The sequence below is a fragment of the Rhynchophorus ferrugineus genome, unplaced genomic scaffold (assembly GCF_030347505.1).
Source record: "Rhynchophorus ferrugineus isolate W39M unplaced genomic scaffold, kcgeb_rfMv2 rfM10, whole genome shotgun sequence".
NCBI lineage: Eukaryota > Metazoa > Arthropoda > Insecta > Coleoptera > Curculionidae > Rhynchophorus > Rhynchophorus ferrugineus.
In genome coordinates this window covers 23834066-23858504 of record NW_027472589.1, presented here as the reverse complement: position 1 = coordinate 23858504, position 24439 = coordinate 23834066, and the positions used below count along the sequence as shown (strand labels likewise).

Genomic DNA, 24439 nt, shown 5'->3' with positions numbered 1-24439 from the left:
GATAGAGAATACTCTTATATCTCATAGACGCCAGTCGATAAAAGTGAGAAATTATTATTAAATAACGAAACGAAATTCCAAAATATCGAAACTTTTACATTTTAAAAAAACCAAAATTTATAAGACGGGCATATACTGATACAATCATTTACGGACAACATGGAGATTTAAACAATTGAAAATGAAAGAAGTGCTGTCTTTTTTTGCACCCGCTCTATGAAAAAAAATTATTGTGTTTCAACACCATAAAAAATACAAGATTTAAATTATAGTACCAGTATAACCTTATTAATAACTTTTTATATATCAAATGTATTAGTTTTTATGTTTACTCAATTTGATTAATGGATTATCAATGAAAACAGGCAAAGATTATTCTTACCTTAGCCGTCAGAGAAGCCAGTCGATAAAAAATGGGAAATTATTGTTAAATGACGAAACCAAAACACTCCCGAATATCCAAACAAACTTTTACATATATTTTCACTACTTTTCGTCCCGTAAAATAACGAAACATATTAAACAAACGGGAAAGTTTATAGAACACGTATATATCGATACAATAATTTACCGACATGGAAATTTAAACAAATGAATACGGAGGAAGTCGGGTATTGTCATTTTTTGCATCCCCTCTACTAAAAAAAAAATTATCGTGTTTGAACATGATAAAAAAAATATAACATTTCAGTTATTGTACCTCTAAAACCTTATTAAGAACATTTTAGATATCAAATATATTCATTTTTTTTATGTTTACTCAATTTGGTTAATTAATTATCAATGAAAACACGCAAAAATTATTCTTACCTTAGTCGTCACGGAAGCCAGTCCATAAAAAGCGACAAATTGTTGTTAAATAACCAAACGAAAACACTCGCCAATATCAGAACAAGGCCTTAGATATATTTCACAACTTTTCATCCTATAAACAGCCTAATATATTCGAAAAACCGAAAAATTTTAGGAGCGCCTGTACACTATTACAATAACTTCTATACAATATGGGTATTTAAACAAATGAAAATCGAAAAGGCCGATGGAAGTGTCTTTTTTTAGTTCGCCCCAAAAAAACAGTATTTTTCTAAACACGATAAAAAACACATCGCTAAACATGATTAATACTCAAAAAAATAATCTACTTTAAAGTGATAAGTAAATTGAAATTTGAATTCAAAAGTTTGAAACAATTTTGGTGCGCCACCTATGAGGCTCTCGATAAACTGAAATCCAAAGCTTACTCCGTAATACAGGAGTAAAGATAATTTTGAATATATAGTAAAATTTAGGGAAAAAAAGTCAGAACAAATAATAGAATATATTTTATTTATACAACAATGTATAAAACAAATTATCTTATTCATATTCTCGCCATATAGTAAATGACAAACTTATTCCTTAAAACTGAGTTACAAAAAAATCTGATATACATCTATTCGGCTTGTTCTTCCGCTTCCTGGTCTCGATCTTTTGATTTCTTCTTCTTCTTTTTCTTTTCCTTCTTGGAACCCTAGATAACAATCAATAGAAACATGTCCTACATTACACCCAAAATTCTTACCTCAGATTCAGCTGTACTTTCCTCCGTTATATGACTAGTGCTGGTCTCTTCGCTCTCGGCCTGATCTTTCTTGCGTTTCTTCTTCTTGTGCTTGTCTTTCACTGGACTCTCTTCAGTTTCTTGCACCTCCTGTGTAACATCAGCAGAAACACTATGTTTGCGCTGTGGGAACAAGTTTAAAGTTATTTAACATTTTAACAAGACTGGTCAACACTCACTTTCTTGCCTTCATCATCTGCTGTCTGGCTTTGTGTGACCTCTGCTTTAATTTCTGATTTACTGAAAATAAAACACCGGTCTTATGCCAATTTTCTTTTATAACTTGAATCAATAAGTACTTACGCTGCTAAATCTACATAGCTGTTTAACCATTCTTTGGGAGTATTCTCGTTAGGCCTGCCATACTTATCCAGTTGGCCTTTAGCTATCAGCATCTTCTTCTGGCTTGCTCTCTGACCAAGACCCCACTTCCTGGGATATGTGTCTCTTTCCATGATAACTCTTTTAATTTTTGCTACCACTCCATGATCACAAGAAGCTAAAGGGATTGAAAAAAATACAAAATAGTCAAACCTTAAAAAAATCTATCCATACCTATGGTACCAGTGGTCATCAAAGCTATAGCTAAAGCAACAGCTTCTCCTTTTGTTGTCACAATAACTATTTCCTCATTTAATTCAATATTGTCCTCATATCTTAGAATACCTGGGAGCAAAATTTTGGCACCATAACATACGGCATTCACTGAACTGTCCTTCATTATAATCCTCTTATGCTTAACTAACAAACCTTCTAAAGGTTTTATTACTCTTCTAAGATAGGTTTCATCTTTGTGATTGTCATAAAGCCACTTTGCATCAAGCACATCATGCAATGTGGAGGTATCATCCATTTCACCCTGTATACCAGAGCGCACACGTCTAAGTTCCAACATCTGTCCACCTAGAGATTATAACAATTAAATATTAAACTGTATATATAAAATATCACAATAATCTGAACCTACCTACTCCTAATATTAAACCTAAATGCACACACATGGTCCTAATGTAAGATCCAGCTTCGCATTTTACCCAAAAAACACCCAAATTCCTACTCTCATCATAGTCACAAAGTAAACTATCATACACTGTTCTGACCCTAAGTTGCCTTTTCACAGCTGATATTAGCGGTGGTCTCTGGAACAGAGCTCCCTTTAATTTCTCAAGCCCTTGTTTCACTTTCTTAACACCACCATCAACTGGGGAATGTAATTTGAAAACAGTCACATACTCTTTTCCTAAAATATTATCGTATAAATAAAAATAAACAATAAAATTATTTAATCCTTTGTACCTGCTGCTTGCTGTGACTTTACCAATCTCGTAGCTCTCTCTATACATACTATAAGACATCCTGGAATAGATCAACAGAAAAATTAGTTAAATAATCACAGAATATCTTATATATATCCAACCTGTGGTTTTAGGATCTAATGTACCAGAATGACCTGTTTTTTCTACTCTCAATATTCTTTTGATCCATGCCACAACCTCATGTGAACTAGGGTTGCTGGGTTTGTCTAAATTAATAAAACCTGACTTTATATACTCTGAGAGATCTCTTCGAAGTGGACTTGATCCAGCTGCGATTGGTGTGTAATGATTAGTTCGGACATTAAGTCTATCAAAATACTGTAAAATCACAAAATTTATGAATTAGAAATAGCTTATAATACTCAGAAAACCTCTTATATATGACTGCTTACTTTAAGTAACAAGGGCCATTGAGAAGTGTCCAGTTTTGCGACTTTTTCAGAGCTCTCCAGCTGAAAGTGGCTTTCTTTCTGGATTTCGCCTAATTTATCCGCTTTGGATTTCTTCTTTTTCTTCTCCTTAAGTTCTATACACAAACAATTTTTTGTTACTATACAATAAAAAGGAATAACAATAATAATTACCTGGATTTTCCATATTTTCAATAATCTAAACTCTGCACGTGTTTAAAAATACAGCGCACAACCAAGCCGCCAAATGTGGGGTTATGTTGATAAACAAAATATTTTATAAGATTTTTGTGTGTATCCTTATTGTACCAAAATTACTAAAAATAAATTACTATAACTAATAATCCAAATAATAGGCTTAGCTTTAATAATTCTGTTATATATTATTAAATAATTTGCAAAAATTAGTTTGTTTGAATAATTTAGAAGTTACATTTTTTGTGTCACAAAAATACGCTTAATATTTTCTGCTAAATTTTTGATGTCACAAAAATACACTTAAGATTTTGTGAGGTTAAATTTGATTTAAAAATTCATATTAAGAAAATATGTTTAATTCTGTCCTAAGTGTCTCATGTAATATTTTACACAACACAAAAAATGTTCTCGGTACGTAATGTATATGAACTTACATATATTTACAGTAAGATTCGAAAAAATTTCAGTTAATTCGGTACGATTTGCGAGTAAGAAACAGTCCGGTTCCACACGAAATACCAACCCTAAGCATAAACCTAAACATAGAGGGTGGAAAGTTCAAGACGGCCATCAAGTGTCAGCCGGTACCATCTTAGTTACCCAAAGAAATTTGCGATTCCACCCAGGACGAAATGTAAAAGAAACCGGAATATTGCTTGTATGGTGTTGTAGTTGGTAATTTGATTTTTCAGGTAGGTCTAGGTCGTAATGGAACATTATTTGCTATTATACCTGGAAAAGTGATGGTAACATGTGAAAAAGCTGATGTTGACTGGAGCCACTCTTGGGTGCAAAGATGCCATGGTCATCGTAAGGGTGTAGAGTTTTACAAGAAGTATTTTAATGTTATCCCAGAGAAACAGCACCAAAACTTTAAACTAATAGATCTAGTCTAATGTGTTATTTATTGTAGATATTTGTATTATTTTAAATAGTTTATATAAAATATTGTGTAGTCATATTTATGTTTTGTTTATTCTATTCAATTTAAAGGGAAAAAAAGATATTAAGAAAAACATCATTTATTTCACTCTATATAAAAAAAATTATAAAAAACAAATAATTTCAGCAACAATATAAGGAACTAGAAGGAAGCATATTACATAAACAACATTGTGAATATGACTCATCTTTTAAAAACAATTCAATATAGTGCATATCTTTAAAACACTCTCAACGTTCAGATACTCTATTCTAAACTAAATACTAACAATGACAGTATGATTTTGAGCTGAAAGTATGTAAATTAATTTAAAATAAAATACTGTTTTTTTTCTTTTGGCACCTAATGGAATGTAAATATTTTTTCCGTAAATGCTATATAGTATTGTTACCTTTTTTTGGCAAACATCTTGGTATACATCATCTAAAACATATATATACTTTGGGTATAGGTTTTATCTAAAGGTCTCTTATAAGATAATAGAATGGTCCCTTTCCAGTCTTTGTTTCGCCTTTGTCTGAATAGTCCCCATTGGATCAGCAGAAGAAGGAAGACCCTGTGCCGGCTGGCTGTTCTCGTGATAAAACACCTCACTGGATAAACCGTGATACGAGTAAATGGTTGATTCTGGCCTCCTAGAACAACAAGATCACTGACCATCCTCCTCCAGTACTTGGAACCGGGTGAAAGCATATTTTTTCAACACGTCTGTGGTTGCTTCTTGTTTGATCTCGCGTATTTGACGACACAGGTTTATATTCGTACCAAAAATAATCCCGGCGAAACAGACTTCCGCAAAAAGTACCCCGATCACTTTAGAAGTATAATAGGGCTCGGGTAATTTTAGAATTCTAAGTGATATTAACGGGATCAAAATTAAATTATACACGACACAATGCAAACAAATTAAAAAATACACCATAATAAGTTCCAATCGTTCAAAAAACAGGGCCAGTATGTAAATTAAAACAGGCGTAAAATAGATTATCTTAATACCGCCATTAATTTGAGTTGCAATGGTGTTTTCGCGATTGTAGAAGTGCAAGGAATAGTATATATCCGGACACAATAAAACCGAAAACAAGGCACTGCAGATATAACTGAGATTTTTCAAAAAACCGACATTAATCATTACGATTGAATACGAAATGTCACTGTCATAGTAATACCTGATCAATATCTCACTGATATCGGTTTCTTTCATAAAATCAGCGTGAACCGCGCTCAGAACTGTCTCATCAGTCAAATCCCAGGGCCCACAATGTTTCACCAAGTCCCATTGGTCATCTAAGCATAGAAAACTGTAAGGTTCTGCATCGGAAGTGTTTATTGGTGTTTTACAGTGAGATTCTATGACTGAAAGAAGTTTTATTTCCAACTGAGATAGGCGTTTTTTACACAAATCATACTGTAGCAAAAGAAAACATTAGAATATTGATATGAAAAGGACTTACATATGATTTACCAATTTTAAAAATGTCTCCTTGTCATTAGCAAACTCCTCTTTAACCAATAAAGTCAGCACTAGATCTTTTTGACCGAACACAAATAATCCACATTTATGTCGATCTTGCTCTTCATCGTCTTTAACGTTTTTAGTTCGCCTGCTGTTTATATTAAATTTGGTGTTGTATTTCTGATCTTCCATGGCGAGAATGGTGAGTTTACTCATTAAAGGCGTCAGTTGTACTCCTGTAGAGTACCTGCGTTTGCTGTCCTCTGATGTAACGGCTTTCAACGGTAAGGTAAGTGATTTTTTCTGTTTATTAGTGATGGTTTGAACAGATTCAGCCTTCGGTGTTCTAACAGAGGACTTCTGTCCACTAACAGCCATGCCGTTGTCATTAAATAGTGGATAAATTGGATCGTGTATGGACTTGGAACGTTTCAACTTAATACTTTTCTGTGGAGATGAGATGATTTTGTTCTTCTGATTAGAATACTGCATTGGACATTTATCAATACTATTTAAAGCATCCAGTAAGTTATTCAGACTGGAGCCCGAGTTTGGCGATTCCTCCTTGGTGTCATCCTTGACGATCTTTTGAATATCCGATTTCGCCTCGGTTTTATTCTCTATATAATCATCGCGGATGAAGGTTTTAAATTCCGTCATTGGCGTGTCCACCATGGAGTTTTGACCGCAAAAAGGCGTCATGGGAGTCGTCTTAAAACTAAATTGAGAATCAGTAGATTCGATGCTGATGCTCCGGAGATTGAGCGATTTGGGACGCGGTTTCTTAGGTTTTACTTTGGGGGCGTCTGTCGTGGACTGAACTTCTTCCTCCGGCACTGTAGTATACAGCAGGGAAGAGTCCGTCTCGTGCTTTTTCATGATATTCGACTGTAAATAAAATCTTATTGAGTAGTGCAGAAAAAATGTTTCAAAAGAAAGTTTATATTCAGTTAGCTTACTGTTAACTGCAACAACGATTGTTTTTGAAACGCAGCGATTTCGAAGATTATTGTTATCAATACCAGTATACCAGTGTTAAAAAGAAAATGATAATTTAAAAGCTTAAAACCCGTAACGTCAATATTAAAAAGCACTTTATAGATTAATAAAGGTGGCTTAATCCACCAAATATGAACTATCTTTTAAGACACCTTATATAGCATATAAAAATTATTTGGTTACCTTTTTGATATTCTTGTTACGGTAAAATTGAAAAATGTAATGGGTCTGCAACGAATTCTCCAATAAATCACAAAACTCCTTGTTTGATATGTAAACCTGGAATAACTGCACCCCTTCCGGAAGTTCGAAGTCGACTTTAAAAACGTCCGCGGGAGTTTTTATTCTGAACAGGTCTGACAATACCAGCAGTTTTGTGGTAGTTGAGGATAGTTGTGTTGAAACCACTCTACAAAAACACTGTGACAATACTGACAAAACATTAGCACTTGCTACTGTGATTCTACTATGGCTGCTTACTTGTTCTGAAACATTATTGCACCACCTAAAGTATTCCCGAATTCTCTGCAAGCTTCCAGGATAGAGGAAGCATCAGTAACAGCAGGATTACTGTTCTATTAAAGAACAGGTCTTAAAACACATCCTTCTTTAAAAATAAAAGCAACTTACTTTTTGTACATTGAATAAAAACACTTGAGTAAATATATTACTTCCAAACAAAAGTATTTTCATGTAAACATCAAAAATATGGTACAGTTTAGCTCTTAGTCCTTCGAGGTCATAAAGGAGCGCTAAACTCGAAAAATCCTTATGAAAAAACTTGAACAAGGAAGAAATCAAATCCATTTTATGTTTTAAAATCCAGTCTTTTGTATTTTTATCACTACCTATAGCCTAGAAATAACAAACAAGAAACATCAAGAATCAATCACTGTACCCTGATAACTTGTTACCAAAATGTATCTTTGGTCTTCGGTGAAACAAAATTTGCCAGTTTGGAGGCATACTATTTTCGGAAGAGTAAACAACGACCTTATGCAGTTTAATGTTCCCATAAGTTGGCCGCAAAGCAACGTTTTTTGTTGTTCAGAAACCCATGTCGGATAAAAGTACAGTATTGCTGAATTTGGGTCATCCTCTTCTCTCTTGAGTAATTCTGTGTCATATACAAAAATTATCGTAGTTTCCCTATAATATTAAGTCATGTTATTAAATTCATATGGACGGAATGTCTCCACTAGAAATAATAGTAAATTATCTATTAAAGTTTTAACAAAACTAATACTATACGTGCAAAACAAAACCGACTTTACTTACTTGGCCATTTAAAGCTGTTTATCGTACAATGCAATCGTAACAGTTCTTGTTAAGTTTCTTTTTTTTACATAATTTGTTTCTTATTTAGAAAGTAAACGTCAAGACGTTCTAACCTCGAAATCTATACAGCTGATTTTGTAGGAAACTATTTGAATATTGTTTTGTTTTGAAACAATTAATTGATAACACAATAAAACGCTGTTTTGATTTCCGTATTACATTTAATGGTAAAAAGAAAATACAGTTAGCTAAAATTAGACAGTTGTAAATAAATACAAAAGGAGTATTACCAAAAATACTATTTGTATAAAATCACCAAAGCTTGTATAAAGTTAAATAAAAAGTATACTCTCAAAAATAATTGAGATAAGAAAATTCTTATACTATGTACAAAGGCTTAAACGAGACAACATTGGACTAGTTCATTTTAGCAAATTAAGAATTGGTAAATAAATAATTAAGGAAGATATTGTATTCAACACCAATCACAGCTAAAGCTTGATTTGTTTTTTGTTTAAATATCTGATACATTTAACTATTCTCTTTCACGGTAAACATCTGTGTATGTCTTAAAAATGATGAGCGACATTGATTTTATGGCGCACTTGTAAATCACTAAAACTTTTAATTATTTCAACATAGTGGGCATTCCGGCATACTTGCTGGGTACTTTTTTCTGCAACTTTGTTTCAATCAACGCAGCTATTTTGGCCGGGATGCCTTCTAATTCTTTTTCGTCTAGTAAATATTTTAACTTCATTTTTTCGATTTTCTTACTGTTTTCTGTTACTACAATAACGGCGTCCGATAAACAGTAAATGAGATCATCTTGGCCGTCAATTACCTAAAAATATTACAATATTTATTATTATTATTACTAATCATCTAATATAATATTGTTTCCTCACCATTGAGACATGTAAATTCATACGGCAAACCTCACACTCAACATCACCTTCAACATTGTGCATTTTTTTCTTTTTATTCGCGGTTGATTGTTCAGGAGATATTCTTTCTTCATCGAGTTTGCCAAAACTTCGTAGTTTGCCTCTCAGTTCCTTTTCTTTGACGCTCAACTCTTCCATAAATGGTAAAATGACTCTGAAATGATACAGAATATGCTATTAGAATATATATATATATATATATATATATATATACATATATACAATACACTATTAGATTTATTGTTTTATTATGAGATTAATTACATAGCACAATAATAAAAAAAATATATTTTTTCTTCACTTGATGGAACAAATTATACTAATTTTAGGTGAAAAAAAATATAAAAAGAAAATAAAACTGTTTAATAATTTTGTATAGGTCAACTCATTATATTGTTATTTTATAATAGTGTATCCCACACATTTTGATTTCTCCTCTATTCCTTTGAAACATTCTGAAACTGAATTAGTTTTTTATGCTCTGTATGCCTCCACCAAATCATAGGAGCAACAAAATATATACTTCTTTTTTTTCTTCACTCCCATTACAGTACAAGTTTGGCAATCTATATGTTAAATCAAATAATGTTGGTCTAAATAATCTTTGCAATATTTTCACCTCGCACTGAGTAAAGTCGCACTAACTTCAAAATTGAAAAATTCTGTAATATTTTTAATATGCATAATATAAAACAAAGAAATTAAGTTTATAATCTGTTAACATTTGATTAGATTGACATTTGATGCTTCCGAAAAGGAAGAAACCGACATTTATACATAAAGCTTATTACCTAGCTGCACAACCAGTTCGGCTTTATTAACAAACTTTCAACAATTAACCAGGTTCATTCCAATTAAAATGTAATTGAAAAAGCTTATGAAGGTAAAAATGTACCTTCAGCTATATTCTTAGATGTAGCACAAGTCCTCGATAATGTAGGGCATGAGGGTCTTGTTCATAAGTTACGGAAAATGTTAGCAAAACAACACTGAGCTATTGAAATCTTATATTAGAGCCAAACAAGAGTAAACCTACAATAAAAGAAGCTAAAGCAGATATACCACAAGAAGGTGTATTGGTGCCAATTCTTTACAGTCGCTTACCTAAGTATCTTGGAATGCATTTTAATGCAAAACATCGCTGGAAAGAACATGTAAAGAAGAAAAGGAAAGAACTGGAGTTAAAATATAAAAAATTATTGGTTAGTTGGACGAAAATCACAATTAGCAATACATAATAAATTGCTATTATATAAGCAAGTATTGAAACCTATATGGACATATGGAACTGAATTCTGGGGATGTTCCGCGAAAAGTATGAAAGAATAAAAACAAACAAAACAAATAAAAGTATAGACAATACAAGTTTTCCAGAACAAAGTCCTGAGGACTTTGAGACCGAGAGCTTCAGATACCGATAGCCACTCAGAAAATCAAGAGAATGTAAGGAGACATGAGGACAGGCATTATCCATTCTCATGTCAATATCGAAGTAATACAGCTCTTGGATAACACCAGAACAGGACACAGACTCAAAAGAATCAAACCATTTGATCTTGTGTACTATAGTATAATGAGATGCATTTAATAGAAAGACAGCAGTACTAATAAATAAAGATTATTACACCGGACACTAAGATAGGGCCGATGAGTCCTCCTAGATGTATACCTAGATTTAAATTATTGTAAAGACAAATTATAAGTTAGTTGGCAACGCCTAGTAACAACATACAAGGGACAAACACAGAATCAATCATTCCTATAGGACTACTCATAGAACTATCGCAACAAATTCGTTTTCGAAGAGTCTTCCGCAAATCAACCTTAACCAACTCAAAGGAGCTACCGTCAAGTTCACATAATTCAACGTCCCTTTTAAAAAAACAATGAACAAACATTCCATATTTTCAAAAAAAAAGCAGGTAGTCACTCACGAATGACATCAAATAAGATTTTTCAGAAGAATCGTTCCAGGAAAAGGTGGCCTTGTGGTTAGTGACAAGGCTAGATAATGAACTTTCTAAAGGCTTTACGCGGAGGCTTAGAAATAACATCCCCTCACCAAAGGCCGAAGAAATAAACAACTAAAAACCGTATCAAGCATCCTCGTCCTTCCTTCGACACCTCGTTTTGTCAAGCTCCCTAGCGGAAATCATTGTAAAGTTAAAAGTTTAAGATAAAAGTTTAAGTTTAAAGTTTAATCAAGTAAAGTGTAAAGTTGAAAAGACACACAAGATCATCTCTAACCAACAACTGGCACTCAGGGCTAACCACTCGTCGATCCATCAGGCTACTCGATTAGCAAAAACGGATGCTAGATTATGATTCACCTAGATCTGACCGAGGCTTTTCAAAAGGTTTAGCACTAGACCTTTGACCATATTTCGAAGCCCTTGAAAAAGTACGACCAAGGAACTAATCATTACTCTACAACAAATGATGCTCCATGGGTATTTTCTTGAGTATTCATAAAGCATTTTCGTCCACAATTAAAATAAGGCCATATTCAAATGCAAACGCGGCTCCGAGTCTTCTTGCGATGTTTTGGATGTAATATTTGTACAAAGTTAGATTTAAATATTTGCGAAAAAGCCTAAATTTCGATTAATTTTTCAAGACAATGGCCTATATTGATAAAAGCCATCACGAGCATTTAGAATAAGTATTCTGAAGTTTAGGGATATTACATTTACGTATTTATATATTTGAAAACAAATAACAAATTTTTCTGTTGGTTCAAATCTCCATAAATAGCAAATATTTGATAGTTACGTCGTAACAAAGAAACGCGACACAAATAAATGGATACTACATAATTTAAACAGAAAAAGAAAACATTTATCAATTCATTTTTGAACCGAATTGTCAGATGAAATAAAAAATTTAAGATAATTTTATATGCTGGACAACAGTTAGATCGTAGCACCAATAATAACATATAAAAAGAGTGACAACGTGTCCTATTGATGGCTTGTGAAATAAAATGTCTTAAATGGGAGATATTACTGCGTTCACCTCTAGCCATTATATATTATAAACGTAATTTATTTTTGTTCAAGTTGGAATAAATGATCCAAATGAGATTAATTATTGCTTCCAAAAAACCATAATCTGTCTTATCAACAAATATATTTTAGAACCTTAACAAAAAGGTATTTTTTTCAGCTGTGATTACTTTAATGAATTGCTATTAAAACTAATTATGCTTCATATTAACGGATTAATAAACTAGTAACATAAAATATACGCCAAAGAAGATTTTTACTCAATCATACCTGAGTGAATCAACACTGGACCTCGCATCGTTTGCGATACTGATCAGTAGTTTATCCAAAGAGAACATGGATGGCTCGCAGCTAGTTTTTAAGTCATTGAACAGATTTCTGGCTGTTCTCAGCCAATAGAGCGGGGCAAAATAGACGCTTTCTGATACGACGTAACCTGTGCTGATACTGGATGTAAATACTTTGGGAAACACAACCAGAAATTGCCCAGGCTCTTGTATAGTCCTGAAATGCATTTATTATTCGTAATACAGATCGGAATAAAATATAATAAAACTAACCTGCATAAAGATACGTTGTTTTCCATTAATAGTCCAGGGGGTACCATAGCTGTATCAGAAGGGAGCCAAAGTTCCTTGTCCCGGCAATAATTCGGTACCAACTTCTGCATGGCTCCATGAAAAACTTCACATGCCGAATTCGGTATCCCGTACCAGATTTTATTTCCTCCTGTGTGCAGGTACTCGATCCATGGAAGTCCGTGCGGATCACGGTACCAACAGCAGGTACTGAATACCATTCCCACATGAAGTGTTGGTACTGTTACACCTATGAAGAATCAAATAACAAAATCCGTTAATTCATCACAAATTAATATATATTTACCCATAACTGGACCTAACGACCTCAACACGGAACCATTGTTATTGGTGAGAACCTTCAGATTCCACGGGTGTTTTGCAAATGGACTGTTCTTCGATACAGGGAACCCATAGCCCCAGTTACCGCAATCGATGGAAGCCGAATGCACGCAAATGTGGTTCTGTTTTTGGGTGACGTATCGCCAAAACTCCTGCTCCACTTCTTGGGCGCTGGGTTCCGTTACCTTAAAATACATCGACATGGTGTTCCTAGCTATCCTATAGAAGCCGTTCAGCGCCATGTTCTTGCCTTTAACCGTACACTCGTCCACTTCATTGTCATCAGAAAATTCATCCTCCCCGTCAGAGGTCTCGTCTTCCTTCAACTCAGTCTTCAATGAAAAATCTCTGGATTCGCGTTTCGCCCAGTACGTCTCCACCTCATCAAAGAGTTTCTCACGTTCGGCTACGGCAATAGTTAAAAAGGAAGCTTGATTAATACAGTACAGGAAAGTCAACAATATGTGGTATTATTATGTTGATAAATGATTTTTAATTTAGTTTACTCGAAAGTAAAATTAGTCAACCATATTGTTTCTCTTTGAAAAAAAATTCATCACAATACGAATACGATTATCAACACCTTAGGACAATTAGAGTGGTGGAGTGAATAAGTTGAAAAACTTATCTCAAAATAAAATCAAACTTGTATCAATAGATACTTATTACTTTTGTTAAATAACTTAAAATAATATAAGTAAAAGCCTCTGAGGTATTAAAAGCATTAATAAGAAATACAAGAAACAAAACAAAGTTAATGTTGAGTTGATGGTCTATTTTAATATTGAAGTAACATCATTGATATGCTTACATTTGTATTTTTATATAATACTGATGTATTTCCTTTACTATTGGTTTTTTCGCACCACCAATATGTTCTAAACAGAGCTTGTATGTTTGAATTATTTTGTTCTCTCTTAACTTTTTTCATCTAGTAGCATTTATCTACTTTGTATACTCCAGACATATATTTTCGGTAACAGTGTCAGTACCCATATCATTGGATATTCTTAATAAATGTATATGCTTACACATCATATTTTTTAAAAACCACTAGCAGCCATGATACGATATGGGCTGAAAAATCCCAAGCGTAACAAAGAAAACCCGTTTTTTTTTTGTTTAAAATTGGCTTTATTCATCAATGTAATTTTTATCAAGAGCCACATAATCATTCTAGCGCCTCTGTAACATTTCAATACCAGTTTTGTAGAACGATTTATCTTTTGCCTCAAAATAGGCCTGCCGCCAGTTGCTGTCCACTCAGATGATGATCGTTTTGATTCCAGAGTGAAGATCCATGTTTCATCCATGTCACATAGCAATGAAAAAATTCTGGTTTGTTACTTTTAAACATGGCCAAACACTGGCCAGAATCATCAACACGCTCTTGTTTTTTGTCAACAGAGAGCAAATGCGGCACCCACTTTGAACAGAACTTTTTCATAGTCAAATGCTCAAGCAATATAAAACCAACGCGTTCTTTTGATATCTTTATGATGTTAGCTTATACAGATTTTTTTTATGTTTTCTGGTGTTACCACCTCTTTTGGACGTCCAATGAGTTATGTGTCTCTATCATCACGTTTGAAGTCAGCAAACAAACGCTTTATTGTTGTTTCTGATGGAGCAGAGTCCTTCAAGCCATTAGTTCGCTTGAACGATATTTTTTCCATCAAAAAGCAGTGTAAAATTAAAACACAAAACTTTTTTTTATCCATTTTTTTGGAAACAACAAAAGCAGTATCACTCTTAGCACAATAACTCACAAACTTCTAAGTAGAATATCATGAAATTTTAACAGCTTTCTTCTGAAGGTCAGTACTATCTGAAAAGCGGCGAATGCAATAAAAATAGTGCCATCTATGTGTTAGGCCCGGGACTTTTCGGCTCATTTGTTATTAATATTGATATATACAGATTTAGCATACCCTATCAAACAGTGTTATATAACAAATTACATTTCAAATTATTTGCCGTTATGTGAGATATTTACTGAAGTTACCCTATCTTATAGTCCTCTAATTTTTATTCATATTTTAATTTTAGTAACGTTTTTGAATGAATTATGATCCAGCAATATTATAATATAGCAACAGATACAGTATGCTATAGACACCCTTCGCTATAATTTGTTTATTTCTTCGATTACCAATAAAAAACGAGTGTTTTGTTATTTTCTTCTAAATTTCATTAATTTTTTTTCAATCATATATAAGAAATTAACAAGTACGTGAAAATATAAACGAGAATTAACAAATAATAAACATAATGTCATTTAAATAATAATTTGGTGGTATTAGAACTTACCTGGTGATAAAGTTTCATATGGTAAAAGATATTTACAATAAATATCATCTAGTTTAGTTACTCTATCCTGCGCCGATTTGGGAATCTTCATGTTGTCGGACACTTTCGGCCACTTTTTCTTTTCTATGACCTCTTTCAGACCTCCCAGGCTTTGCACGGTCTGATATAATCTTGGCAAGTCAATTTCCATACCACCGATCTTAAGAGGAGATAGACATCAAATAAATGCAAAAATAACACTGATACAACTTTTACCCAAGGGGCTGTTTTCAAAGCTATATTCTGCGTGGCCAGATACTTCCGTATGGCCATGAATTCTTTGAAATTAGGTCCCCAGCGATGCAGCATCTTATGGACGTATTGGTTGTAAGCAGTAAATCTCATATCATCCGAAACCTTGCACTCTGGTTTGAAATTGCTCGGTGGTACTATTTTGCAAATTCCGAACTGCTCGGCCTTGTGTCGGATTCTTTCAATATACTCCAATGGATCTTGAAATTCTTGTTCTAAAAATTAATAATTTAGGTTACTAAATATAGTTTTATTTTATTTATTTAATGTAGTTCTATTAAAGAGAAAAAACATTTAGTAATCGTCCTCAATCTACTTACCATTAACCAGCTAGTGGCAAAACTATAATAGTTTTTTTCCAACAGAATGTTTGAATGCTTAGTTTCGTCATTTTATTTTTTCGCTGATCATCAGATCATGGATTAACTAAGAGATACTTACGAGAAGCCCAAAATATCAATTGGAGATATATTCAGAGGATATTTTTACACAAGTTGAAGCTTTGAATATATTTTAGAATGCTCCGTGTACATTACTCACCAAGAATGAAACAATAATACATCGAAATCCAGCGTTAAAACCAGGTCTACCATCAATATCTTGAATAAAATCATGGGGTGTTAATTCGGTACTTGAGCTTCGGAAGGTTCAGAAATCAGTCAAAATGGTGTTATCAATTTTTTTGAGATGCAAAAGGAAGTTCGATCGTATATCAACTACGATTTGGTAAAAAATAAGCTGAGGCTATTATTACACCCTTACTGCATCAGCGGGATATAAAAATTAGTGATAAAAGTGACTGGATTGCAGAATTTTTTAATAAGACTACGCATACTCTCACAAAATTCAAAGAATCAATGCAAAAATCAGAGGAAGCATCCACACTATTCGTCAAATTTAACTGCCACTGATGTTTTGGCTATTTCCACTTTTTCATTTAATGAAGAGGTTATAGGTGATTCTCGGTTTAAAGATGGAATCTAGAAGAAACTGTTATTTTAATTTTAAGTTCGCAGTTTATTTCATCAAAACAACATTCTTTATCTTTAACATGTTGACGCCATATTTCATCATTCATTTCACCATTGCGAGTAGTATTCACGTATTGATCAATGTTATTTACTCATGTTCTGTGATACTGCTGGCATCATCCGCTTCAGCAATATCTGTATCATCAGTTGATGAATATTCTGACCCATCTGGTTTGTATTTACTTTCAAAAGAACTTTCTAGAGTACAAACATTATCAAAAAGCTTCATTAAGCCCTCTTTCTTTTTCGATACTCAATTTGTTTAATTTCATATTTTTTATACAAAATCTTCACCGAAACAAACTGCAAAAATGAGAAGAAATTAACACCGCTTTTGCAGCTGCAATTTGGAAAAAAATACTAGTGATGTTAGGCCTATAAAGAGTTATAAGTGTTTGAATGGGCAAATTTGATAAAAGCACCTACGTGGGAAGAACTCTAAAAAGTGATGGGTTTGATGAAGAAACAGGGAAATACAAAATATTCTATAAAGCATTCGGTGCATAAAGAAACCGTCAACAAAAAAGTGGCTTCAACGACTTCCTCCAAAATTTAACAAATTATTACCACCAGTGGACTTGTTATACGATAATTACAAGTTAAAAGTAAATAAGATTCTGTATAAATAACTAATAACTGACATAATGTTCAATAAAACAATATATTTATTACATACATACAAAAATAGAAAAAAATTAAACTACGAACGGCATGCAATCCCTAAAGTCTGATCTGAATGATGTCTTACCGGTTGGATGAAAAACTGGAGCTTCGACAAATTTTGCAGGTTCGTTGGGCTTTGGAAAATCTGACACGTAAACTGGAGCGATACTGTCCGAGAATCTACCTTTCTGTTTTTGATTTGGTTTCTTATACAACTTGGTACTGCTGCCGCTACTGGCGCTGGGTGAACTTGGTATCTTGTATTTATGATCGTCGAAAGGTTCGGGGATCTTTTCGAATAACGGTTTGCTCGGTCTTTTGGCGTGGTAACTGGTCGAAGGCGGTACCATCGGTTCGCTCTTGGATATTTTGCTGGGTTTGGTTGGATTCTGGGGGATATTAAAACAACGAGCATCTTCGGCTTCGGACGGTTTGCGAAAAAGACTCTGCTTCGAAACTTCGTCGTTCTTCGACATCTCGTCTTCAGATTTGGACGTGGCGGTACTGGAAGGTCTCCGCGACGGTCGCCGGAATGGAGTGCAAATGACATCCTCGTTCTCTTCACCGAAGGCGTACACGCTGCATTCGTTATCGGGAGAAAAAGCGTTCTTATTTGGCGTGGTATCTTTCTTGTCTTTTTTGAAAATCCATTTCCTGTCTCCTAGGGGCGATTTTAACTCATTCTTCGGTTTGTCTTCCGGACTAGACACCGTTTTCACTTTTGAAAACTCTATTTCCGATTCGACAGGTTTAGACAGTTCGGGAGGTTCTCCGAACTTGGGCATGGAGTCGTTTTCTTTCGCTACCACGCTGCCTGCCATGGCTGAATCTTTTAACCATTGTTCAATCTGCTCATTGGACATGTTCACTTTACCCTTCCTGCCAATATCTTTACTAAGAAAATCCAGCGACGGCACTAACGACTGAACGAAAGTTTTAGGCTTCTTCAGTTCCTCCTTGGAAGTATCAAAACCAAGAAAGAACGGTTCTTCGTCCTCCTCACTACTGGATAACATTGGAAGGTAGTTTGATGGTCTCTTCGTGCACTCGCGCTTGGGTTTTGCCTCATTGACCGGGACCTCAGTGATGAACTTGTCTGCTGTTTTCCTGGTCCTTCCTTTTTCCGATTTCTTGGACGTCAGCTTGGACAACGGCTCCTCGTCAGACTCGCTGAAACTCTGTCCGGACTTGTACGACGATTTTGAGCTCTTGGTCTTGGACAATTTCTTGTTTCTTTGTTTCGTCTGGAGGCTCTTTAAGTTGATATCCGACGTCGTAGACTCATCGGAATCGCTCAGTTTGGCCTTATCGTCTTCGGTTTTTTTCTCAACCTCCATCGCTCTTTCCCCTTCCAGTATTTTCGCCGCTTCCAGGATAATGTCAACGTTTTTTTCTAGAACACTGGACTGGATGGATTTGACGCGATTCCTCGTTCTACCAGTTTTTTTCTTACCGGCAAGTTTTGGGTCAGCAAGAGCCGATTCATCAGATGAAGACTGGCTTCTCTGGTTAGGAGACTGGACGGTTTTTCTGGTTTGGCGCTTTGAAGGTATTAACTCTTCTGGAATCTCCATTGCCGTAGTGGTGGTGGCGGTAGCAGGAATCTCTTGAAAGAGTTCTGTTGGTTCTATTTTCTTCAGTTTGTTCGTTTTCTCATTATCGCTTTCAAAACTGGACACTGCTTTCGTTTTGTCTTCTTTTACTGTGCAATTTTCCACTTTTGTTACTTCTGCATTATTTGGGTTTTCGGGGACTTCTGTTTTTATTTCAATATCATCAAGTTCCTTTTTTATCTTTACTAGTTTTTTATCATCTTTATCATCAAGGCCGTCATCTTCCGGTTCTTTTATAACATCATCTTTAGTACTTTTAGCTTGGGCCTTCAGCTCGTTTTCGCGCTGTTCAGTTTTCTTCACATTCGGAAGTTCTGGAAAGCTATCGATGGATACGTTGTCATCATCGATCTTACTGTCGTTCACCAACTTATGGCTTAATATCTCCATGTAAATGGCAGCGGCTTCTTTCGTTTTCCTGGTTGGTCTAGAGCATTTCTGCTCGGGATCTTCCTTTTTCCCCAATACCTTTCGTTTAATGGGTTCTCTGATGACTGGTGATGGCTCTTTTTTTATAACAACTTCTTTTTTTACTGATGGTGGTGGTTCTTTTTTGGTGGGTTGATCCTTTTTTGCTTGTTCTTCCTTTACGGGAATTTTCTTTTTGTTTTTATCTGGGACATTCGGTTTTATCGGTTTACTGTCCTCCGCGGGTTTCTCTTTATTCGTCTTGGGTTTATCTTTGATGTTAAGACTTTTTTTGGCCAATTCTATTTCGGAAGCGATTTTGTTTCTCCTCAGTTCTTGTTTCTTATCTTGGGCGGACAAGCGTTTGGGTGGTTTGTCTTCGGTTTTCTTGGTCGACACAACTTTCTTCACTGTAACCTCGACTGTTTTTATATCACGCTTAACTCTGTTGCCATCGTCACTTTTCTCTAATACAGAGTCAGTAGTTTTCTTCAAATCCACGTTCTTCTTGACGTCGCGGTCCTTGCTTTTGATGTTCAGCTCTTTCTTAACACTGATGTTCCTTTTTACCTATTAAAATTTAAGTTAAATAAATGGAGTTAATGACGAAAGTGATGTTAAAACTTACCTCTTTTTTAATACTGTGCTCTCCAACTTTTATTTCCTTTTTTGTTTCAATGTTCTTGGTGATTTCCTTCTTCATTTCAACTGGTTTTTTATCAGGTGGTGGTTTTATGACCGACTCGGTATCCTTCCTTGTGACCCTCTTAGGATGATCCGGAGTATTTCGTTTTGTCTCTTCGTTATTCGATTTTCGCACTGAATCAGTTCCCTTTTTGTTAGCCTCTTTGTCGTTTTTCTTCAAAGGAGTCGCTGGTTTCGGTGTTTCTGGTCGTTCTTGAACTGGTTTTGTTGTTTTATCGGGCTTGTTCCTTGCGATACTTACTCTCAATCTTTGCTGAGCTTTCCGTCTTGAAATCACGCTTTTCTTTACAGTAGTGGAACGCAGTTTAGGCTTCACCGCTGGTGTTGATGTGCTCGGTATGAGCATCCTTCGCTTAACTTGTTTCATATTCATCACTTTATTAATTTTTGGACTCCTAATGACGGTAAGGCCTGATCTAGTAACCCTGCTGTTTAAATTTCTCTCTACCTTCACGATTGGTTTTGTCGGTTTTGTTTTGTTTCGCAATGATTGCGTCACAATCCTCTCTCCCCCTTTGCACACCCTGCTGGTCTTGGGAGTCTCGGGAATTTTCTTCGACGTCACGCTCGGCTTCTTCACCGGCCCTTTCGTGCTAACTATCATGGTCTTCTTAGCCCTAAATGGTAGCTCTTTTTGCACAAATTTCCCTCGGAAACTCCGCAAACACATTTTCGGTTTGACCTTAGGTTTCAGTGACGTCTTCAGCGTTTGGGTCGTTACTTTAACGTGCTTAGTGGCGATGACTTTGGTCTTTTGCATTGTGTTAGTCTTTTTCGTGACCGTTTCAGTTTTCTGAATGGTATTGGTCTTGACCAGGGTTTTATTTGTCGTTTTTTCGCTCAGTTTGCTTATGGTAAGAGCTCGGATTTTCGCCATCTTTTGTTCTTGATATTTTCTTCTTAGTGCCTTTTAAAATAACGGAATTTATTTACAAACTGATATACAAACACCATATTAAATGAATTACAAGGTATCACGAAAGAAAGTTTATCTATTTGTTTATCTTATTCTTTGAACGCACTGTATGTGGGAGGGACGGTGGGTATTTTTTAGTTAGGCCTAACCCTCAAAACATGCGTGTATAAATTTGACAGCTGTCGGATCATTAGTTTGTGAATTATAGCATTTTGAGTGAATCAACTTTTGTTATTGTGAAAAAATGGATAAAAAGGAATTTCGCGGGTTGATAAAATATTGCTTTTTGAAGGGAAAAAAATACAGTTGAAGGAAAAACTTGGCTTGATGCCGAGTTTCCGGACACTGCCCCCGGAAAATCAACCATCAAGGATTGGTATGCTAAGTTCAGACGTGGTGAAATGAGCACCGAAGAACGCAGTGGATGCCCAAAAGACGTTGTTACCGACGAAAACATTTAAAAAATCCACAAAATGATATTGAATGACAGTAAATTGAAATTGAATGAAATAGCAGACACTCTAATGATATCAACCGAACGTGTAAATCATATCATTCATTAATATTTGGGTATGAGAAAGCTCCGTGCGAGCTTACTTTTGACCTAAAACAACGACGAGTTGATGATTCGGAGCAGTGTTTGAAGATGTTCAAGCGTAATAAACCCTAGTTTTTGAGTCGATATGTGATAATGCATGAAACATCGCTCCATCATTTCACTCCGAAGTCCAATCAACAGTCATCCGAATTGACTGCACACGATCAACCAGCGCCAAAGCGTGGGAAAACGCAACAGTCGGCTGTCAAGTATTTTGGTGTCTGTATTTTGACATGGGCATGGAATAATTTTCATTGATTACCTTGAAAAAGGAAGGACCATCAACAGAGACTAATATATAGCGTTAATGGACCGTTTGAAGGGCGAAATCGCTGAAAAACGACCGCATTTGAAGAAAAAGAAAGTGCTGCTTTATCAAGACAATGCACCGTGTCACAAGTCAGTGAAAACCATGGCAAAATGCATGAATTCAGCTTCGAATTGCTTCCTCATCCAAAAATTCATGAATTCAGCTTCAAATTGCTTAGTCATCCACCAACCAAGCCTCCAGCAACTATTTCCTGTTCTCAGATATCAAAAGAATGCTCGCTGGGAAGAAATTTTCGTCGAATGAAGGGGTGATCGCCGAAAATGAGGCCTATTTTGAAGCAAAGGACAAATCGCACTACAAAAATGGTATCGAAAAATTGGAGGCTCGCTATAATCAGTGTATCACCCTTGAAGGGAATTATGTTGAATAAAAAAAACTAATTTTACCAAAAAAATGTGTTTTACTATGGAAGGCCGGGGACTTTTGACCTGTTATTTGGAATTCACGCGTTCTGGAGCGTTTCTTGATAACAAACCAGAGTTTTCCGAAAACGGTTATTCAACAACTTTATTTCAATTTCAATCAATCTTTGAGCATGTGTGTATTCAATTTTAAATTAGGGACCGTTTATGGCAAACAATGGTAAATACATTTCTAGAGAAATATGAATTTAATGTACTCTTTACAATGCTGAAGGAATTACATGGCAGTTTTATAATAATGAATGTTCTAGCAAAAAGAGAAAACTACAACGGCTATGAGAAAAAAAATTTGGTCAATACTAAAAAACTCGATACAAAAAAAAATGATGTTAAATTTGCAGTTAACCAGATGTACATTAGAGAGAACATGTCGTAAAAACATAGTGGGATAACAGTCTGGAAGTTCCTTGGCACATGATAAATCAATAAACGAAATGATAAGTGAAAGATTTGCCATTTAGTTTCCTTGAATGTCTTGAAGATTTATGAACTTCGTTCTGTAATCTGATCTTGGACTGATCATATGGCAAAGTTAAACCAGAAAATCCTATTGCTAAAATCCATCAAAACAATTTTATCTTCTAGTAATATCTAGTCCGATTCTTCTTCTGGAATTCCATATATGGTACGTCATATATTATTACTGATTTGTCGTGGGATGATAGAAAATTTTGAACAAAAAATTATAAAAGCAGTTATGTTCAATGAGAGCTGCCATACAGACGAAAATATTGCTCACAAACTTGAGGGCATTAAAATAAAAGGATAAAGGTTTTGTAATAAGTATAAAAAGAAGTGTATATATTTATGTTTCACTTGTTTAATGTTAAAAAAACCTTATGTAAGAGAGAGACCTCCAAGAGAGATCAATTTGTTAATGCATTGACCTTTATGGAGTCCTGATTTAACCCCTACAGACTTATCACTGAGGATTCATCTCTAGTCTAAAATTTAGACCAATAAAGCAACTTTCTTGGATAAATGCTCCAAAAAAAATATATGATGATGATATTATTCTGTATTATTTTTTTAAATGCCCAAATATGCTTTAATCCATATTTTTTTTCGAATATACAGCTTTTCGTTTATCAATATTAAACTTTAAAACTTTCTTTTGAGACATAATATAATAAAATATTAAATATTACTACTCATATACACATTAGTAATATTACAATTAGAACGCAAAAACAACTGAAATTACCTGCAAAGCTAAAGCATGTCTTCTTTTTCTCTCCATTTGCTTACTAATAACAATCGGATCGGCCCTCTTCCGTACACCGAATGCGATAAAAGGTTTCTCTGAAGAGCCTGCAGCACATTTTGCAATATCAATCGGGCCATTTTTTGGTGAATCACCTTTGATCTCGTGTACTTGACCATCAGTTACTATAGAGGCTGTGTTGAAAAACTGTAGGTTTGACGGTAAAATTGGTGTGCCTCGGAAACAGAGAAATGTTAAAAAATCCTCGGTATTGGGGCGCTTCATGGGAAGCAATTCAACAGGCTCTGGTAGTACATTTGTGTGTGGTAACAAATCAGTAGTTTCAATATCCCTGATGGGAGTTATTATGGGACTATGTACACCGGAATTTTGGGCAAATTTTCTTTGGGCTTGCACCTTAGTTCTACATGAGAATAAACATGTTTATAACAGAGTACAGTATAGCGAGAAGTACGAACCTTTTAGGACTATCGTCCAAAATAGGCGACGGGCAACTTTCCTTCCTTTTTCGTTTCATTTTAGAAGCCATTCAGATAATCAAAACAGCATATACCGGTATTGTTTCACCGATAACAGCACAAAAACAAAACACACAAATCAATCCTAACCTAACTTAAAACGACCGAACGGAACAAAATTTTACAAACGACGCAGTAAAACCCATTTCAGGAGCATGTTTACCTAATATCTACGAATCCCATTGTTATTAAAGGTACTTATAATTGCGGGTAATAAAAAAAGGGAAAATTTATATACAAGATACAATAAAACACCGGAAGCTTTGTTTTCCGTGCCCTCTTGTAGACAAAGTTGCAAACAACATTTAAAAAAGTAGAACTAGATGGCGCCATAAT

At 34.8% G+C, this 24439-nt stretch overlaps 4 protein-coding genes and 1 long non-coding RNA gene across 6 annotated transcripts in view; 1 reads left to right on the top strand and 4 right to left on the bottom strand.

Moving 5' to 3' along the window:
• The window catches only part of LOC143203536 (uncharacterized), a 105952-nt gene extending 105456 nt beyond the window's left edge, over positions 1-496 (bottom strand). Inside the window, exon 1 of the long non-coding RNA XR_013007361.1 lies at positions 383-496. This is a non-coding gene — a long non-coding RNA (uncharacterized LOC143203536). The remainder of the gene's footprint in view (positions 1-382) is intronic.
• Positions 497-1307: 811 nt separating this feature from the next.
• Nop60B (dyskerin pseudouridine synthase 1 Nop60B) lies at positions 1308-3820 on the bottom strand. Its single transcript, XM_076415711.1, has 10 exons — positions 3501-3820; positions 3309-3442; positions 3018-3234; positions 2897-2956; positions 2568-2840; positions 2156-2503; positions 1904-2099; positions 1780-1840; positions 1562-1723; positions 1308-1510 (listed from the first exon to the last, which is right to left on the bottom strand). Exons 1-10 carry the CDS (start codon positions 3511-3513, stop codon positions 1433-1435), a joined length of 1542 nt encoding a protein of 513 aa, XP_076271826.1. The 5' UTR covers positions 3514-3820; the 3' UTR covers positions 1308-1432.
• Positions 3776-4485, top strand: LOC143203532 (large ribosomal subunit protein bL27). The gene is made up of 3 exons (XM_076415724.1): positions 3776-3935; positions 3992-4158; positions 4217-4485. Exons 1-3 carry the CDS (start codon positions 3875-3877, stop codon positions 4418-4420), a joined length of 432 nt encoding a protein of 143 aa, XP_076271839.1. The 5' UTR covers positions 3776-3874; the 3' UTR covers positions 4421-4485.
• Positions 4486-4530: 45 nt separating this feature from the next.
• Positions 4531-8336, bottom strand: HPS4 (Hermansky-Pudlak syndrome 4 protein). 2 transcript variants are annotated; one of them, XM_076415704.1, is made up of 8 exons: positions 8201-8336; positions 7837-8071; positions 7553-7777; positions 7403-7497; positions 7106-7331; positions 5933-6811; positions 5637-5875; positions 4531-5102 (listed from the first exon to the last, which is right to left on the bottom strand). In XM_076415704.1, the coding sequence occupies exons 1-8, from the start codon at positions 8206-8208 to the stop codon at positions 4937-4939; spliced, it is 2073 nt and encodes a 690-aa protein (XP_076271819.1). In that variant the 5' UTR covers positions 8209-8336; the 3' UTR covers positions 4531-4936. The 2 variants fall into 2 exon arrangements, with proteins under 2 accessions (XP_076271819.1, XP_076271820.1); XM_076415705.1 differs by having other exon boundaries at positions 7837-8120; positions 8201-8328.
• Positions 8337-8407: 71 nt separating this feature from the next.
• Jarid2 (Jumonji, AT rich interactive domain 2) lies at positions 8408-24368 on the bottom strand. The gene is made up of 11 exons (XM_076415694.1): positions 24044-24368; positions 23565-23988; positions 20017-21000; positions 17453-19958; positions 15638-15888; positions 15383-15581; positions 13038-13478; positions 12713-12980; positions 12423-12656; positions 9109-9301; positions 8408-9044 (listed from the first exon to the last, which is right to left on the bottom strand). The coding sequence occupies exons 1-11, from the start codon at positions 24112-24114 to the stop codon at positions 8829-8831; spliced, it is 5787 nt and encodes a 1928-aa protein (XP_076271809.1). The 5' UTR covers positions 24115-24368; the 3' UTR covers positions 8408-8828.
• Positions 24369-24439: the final 71 nt, after the last annotated feature.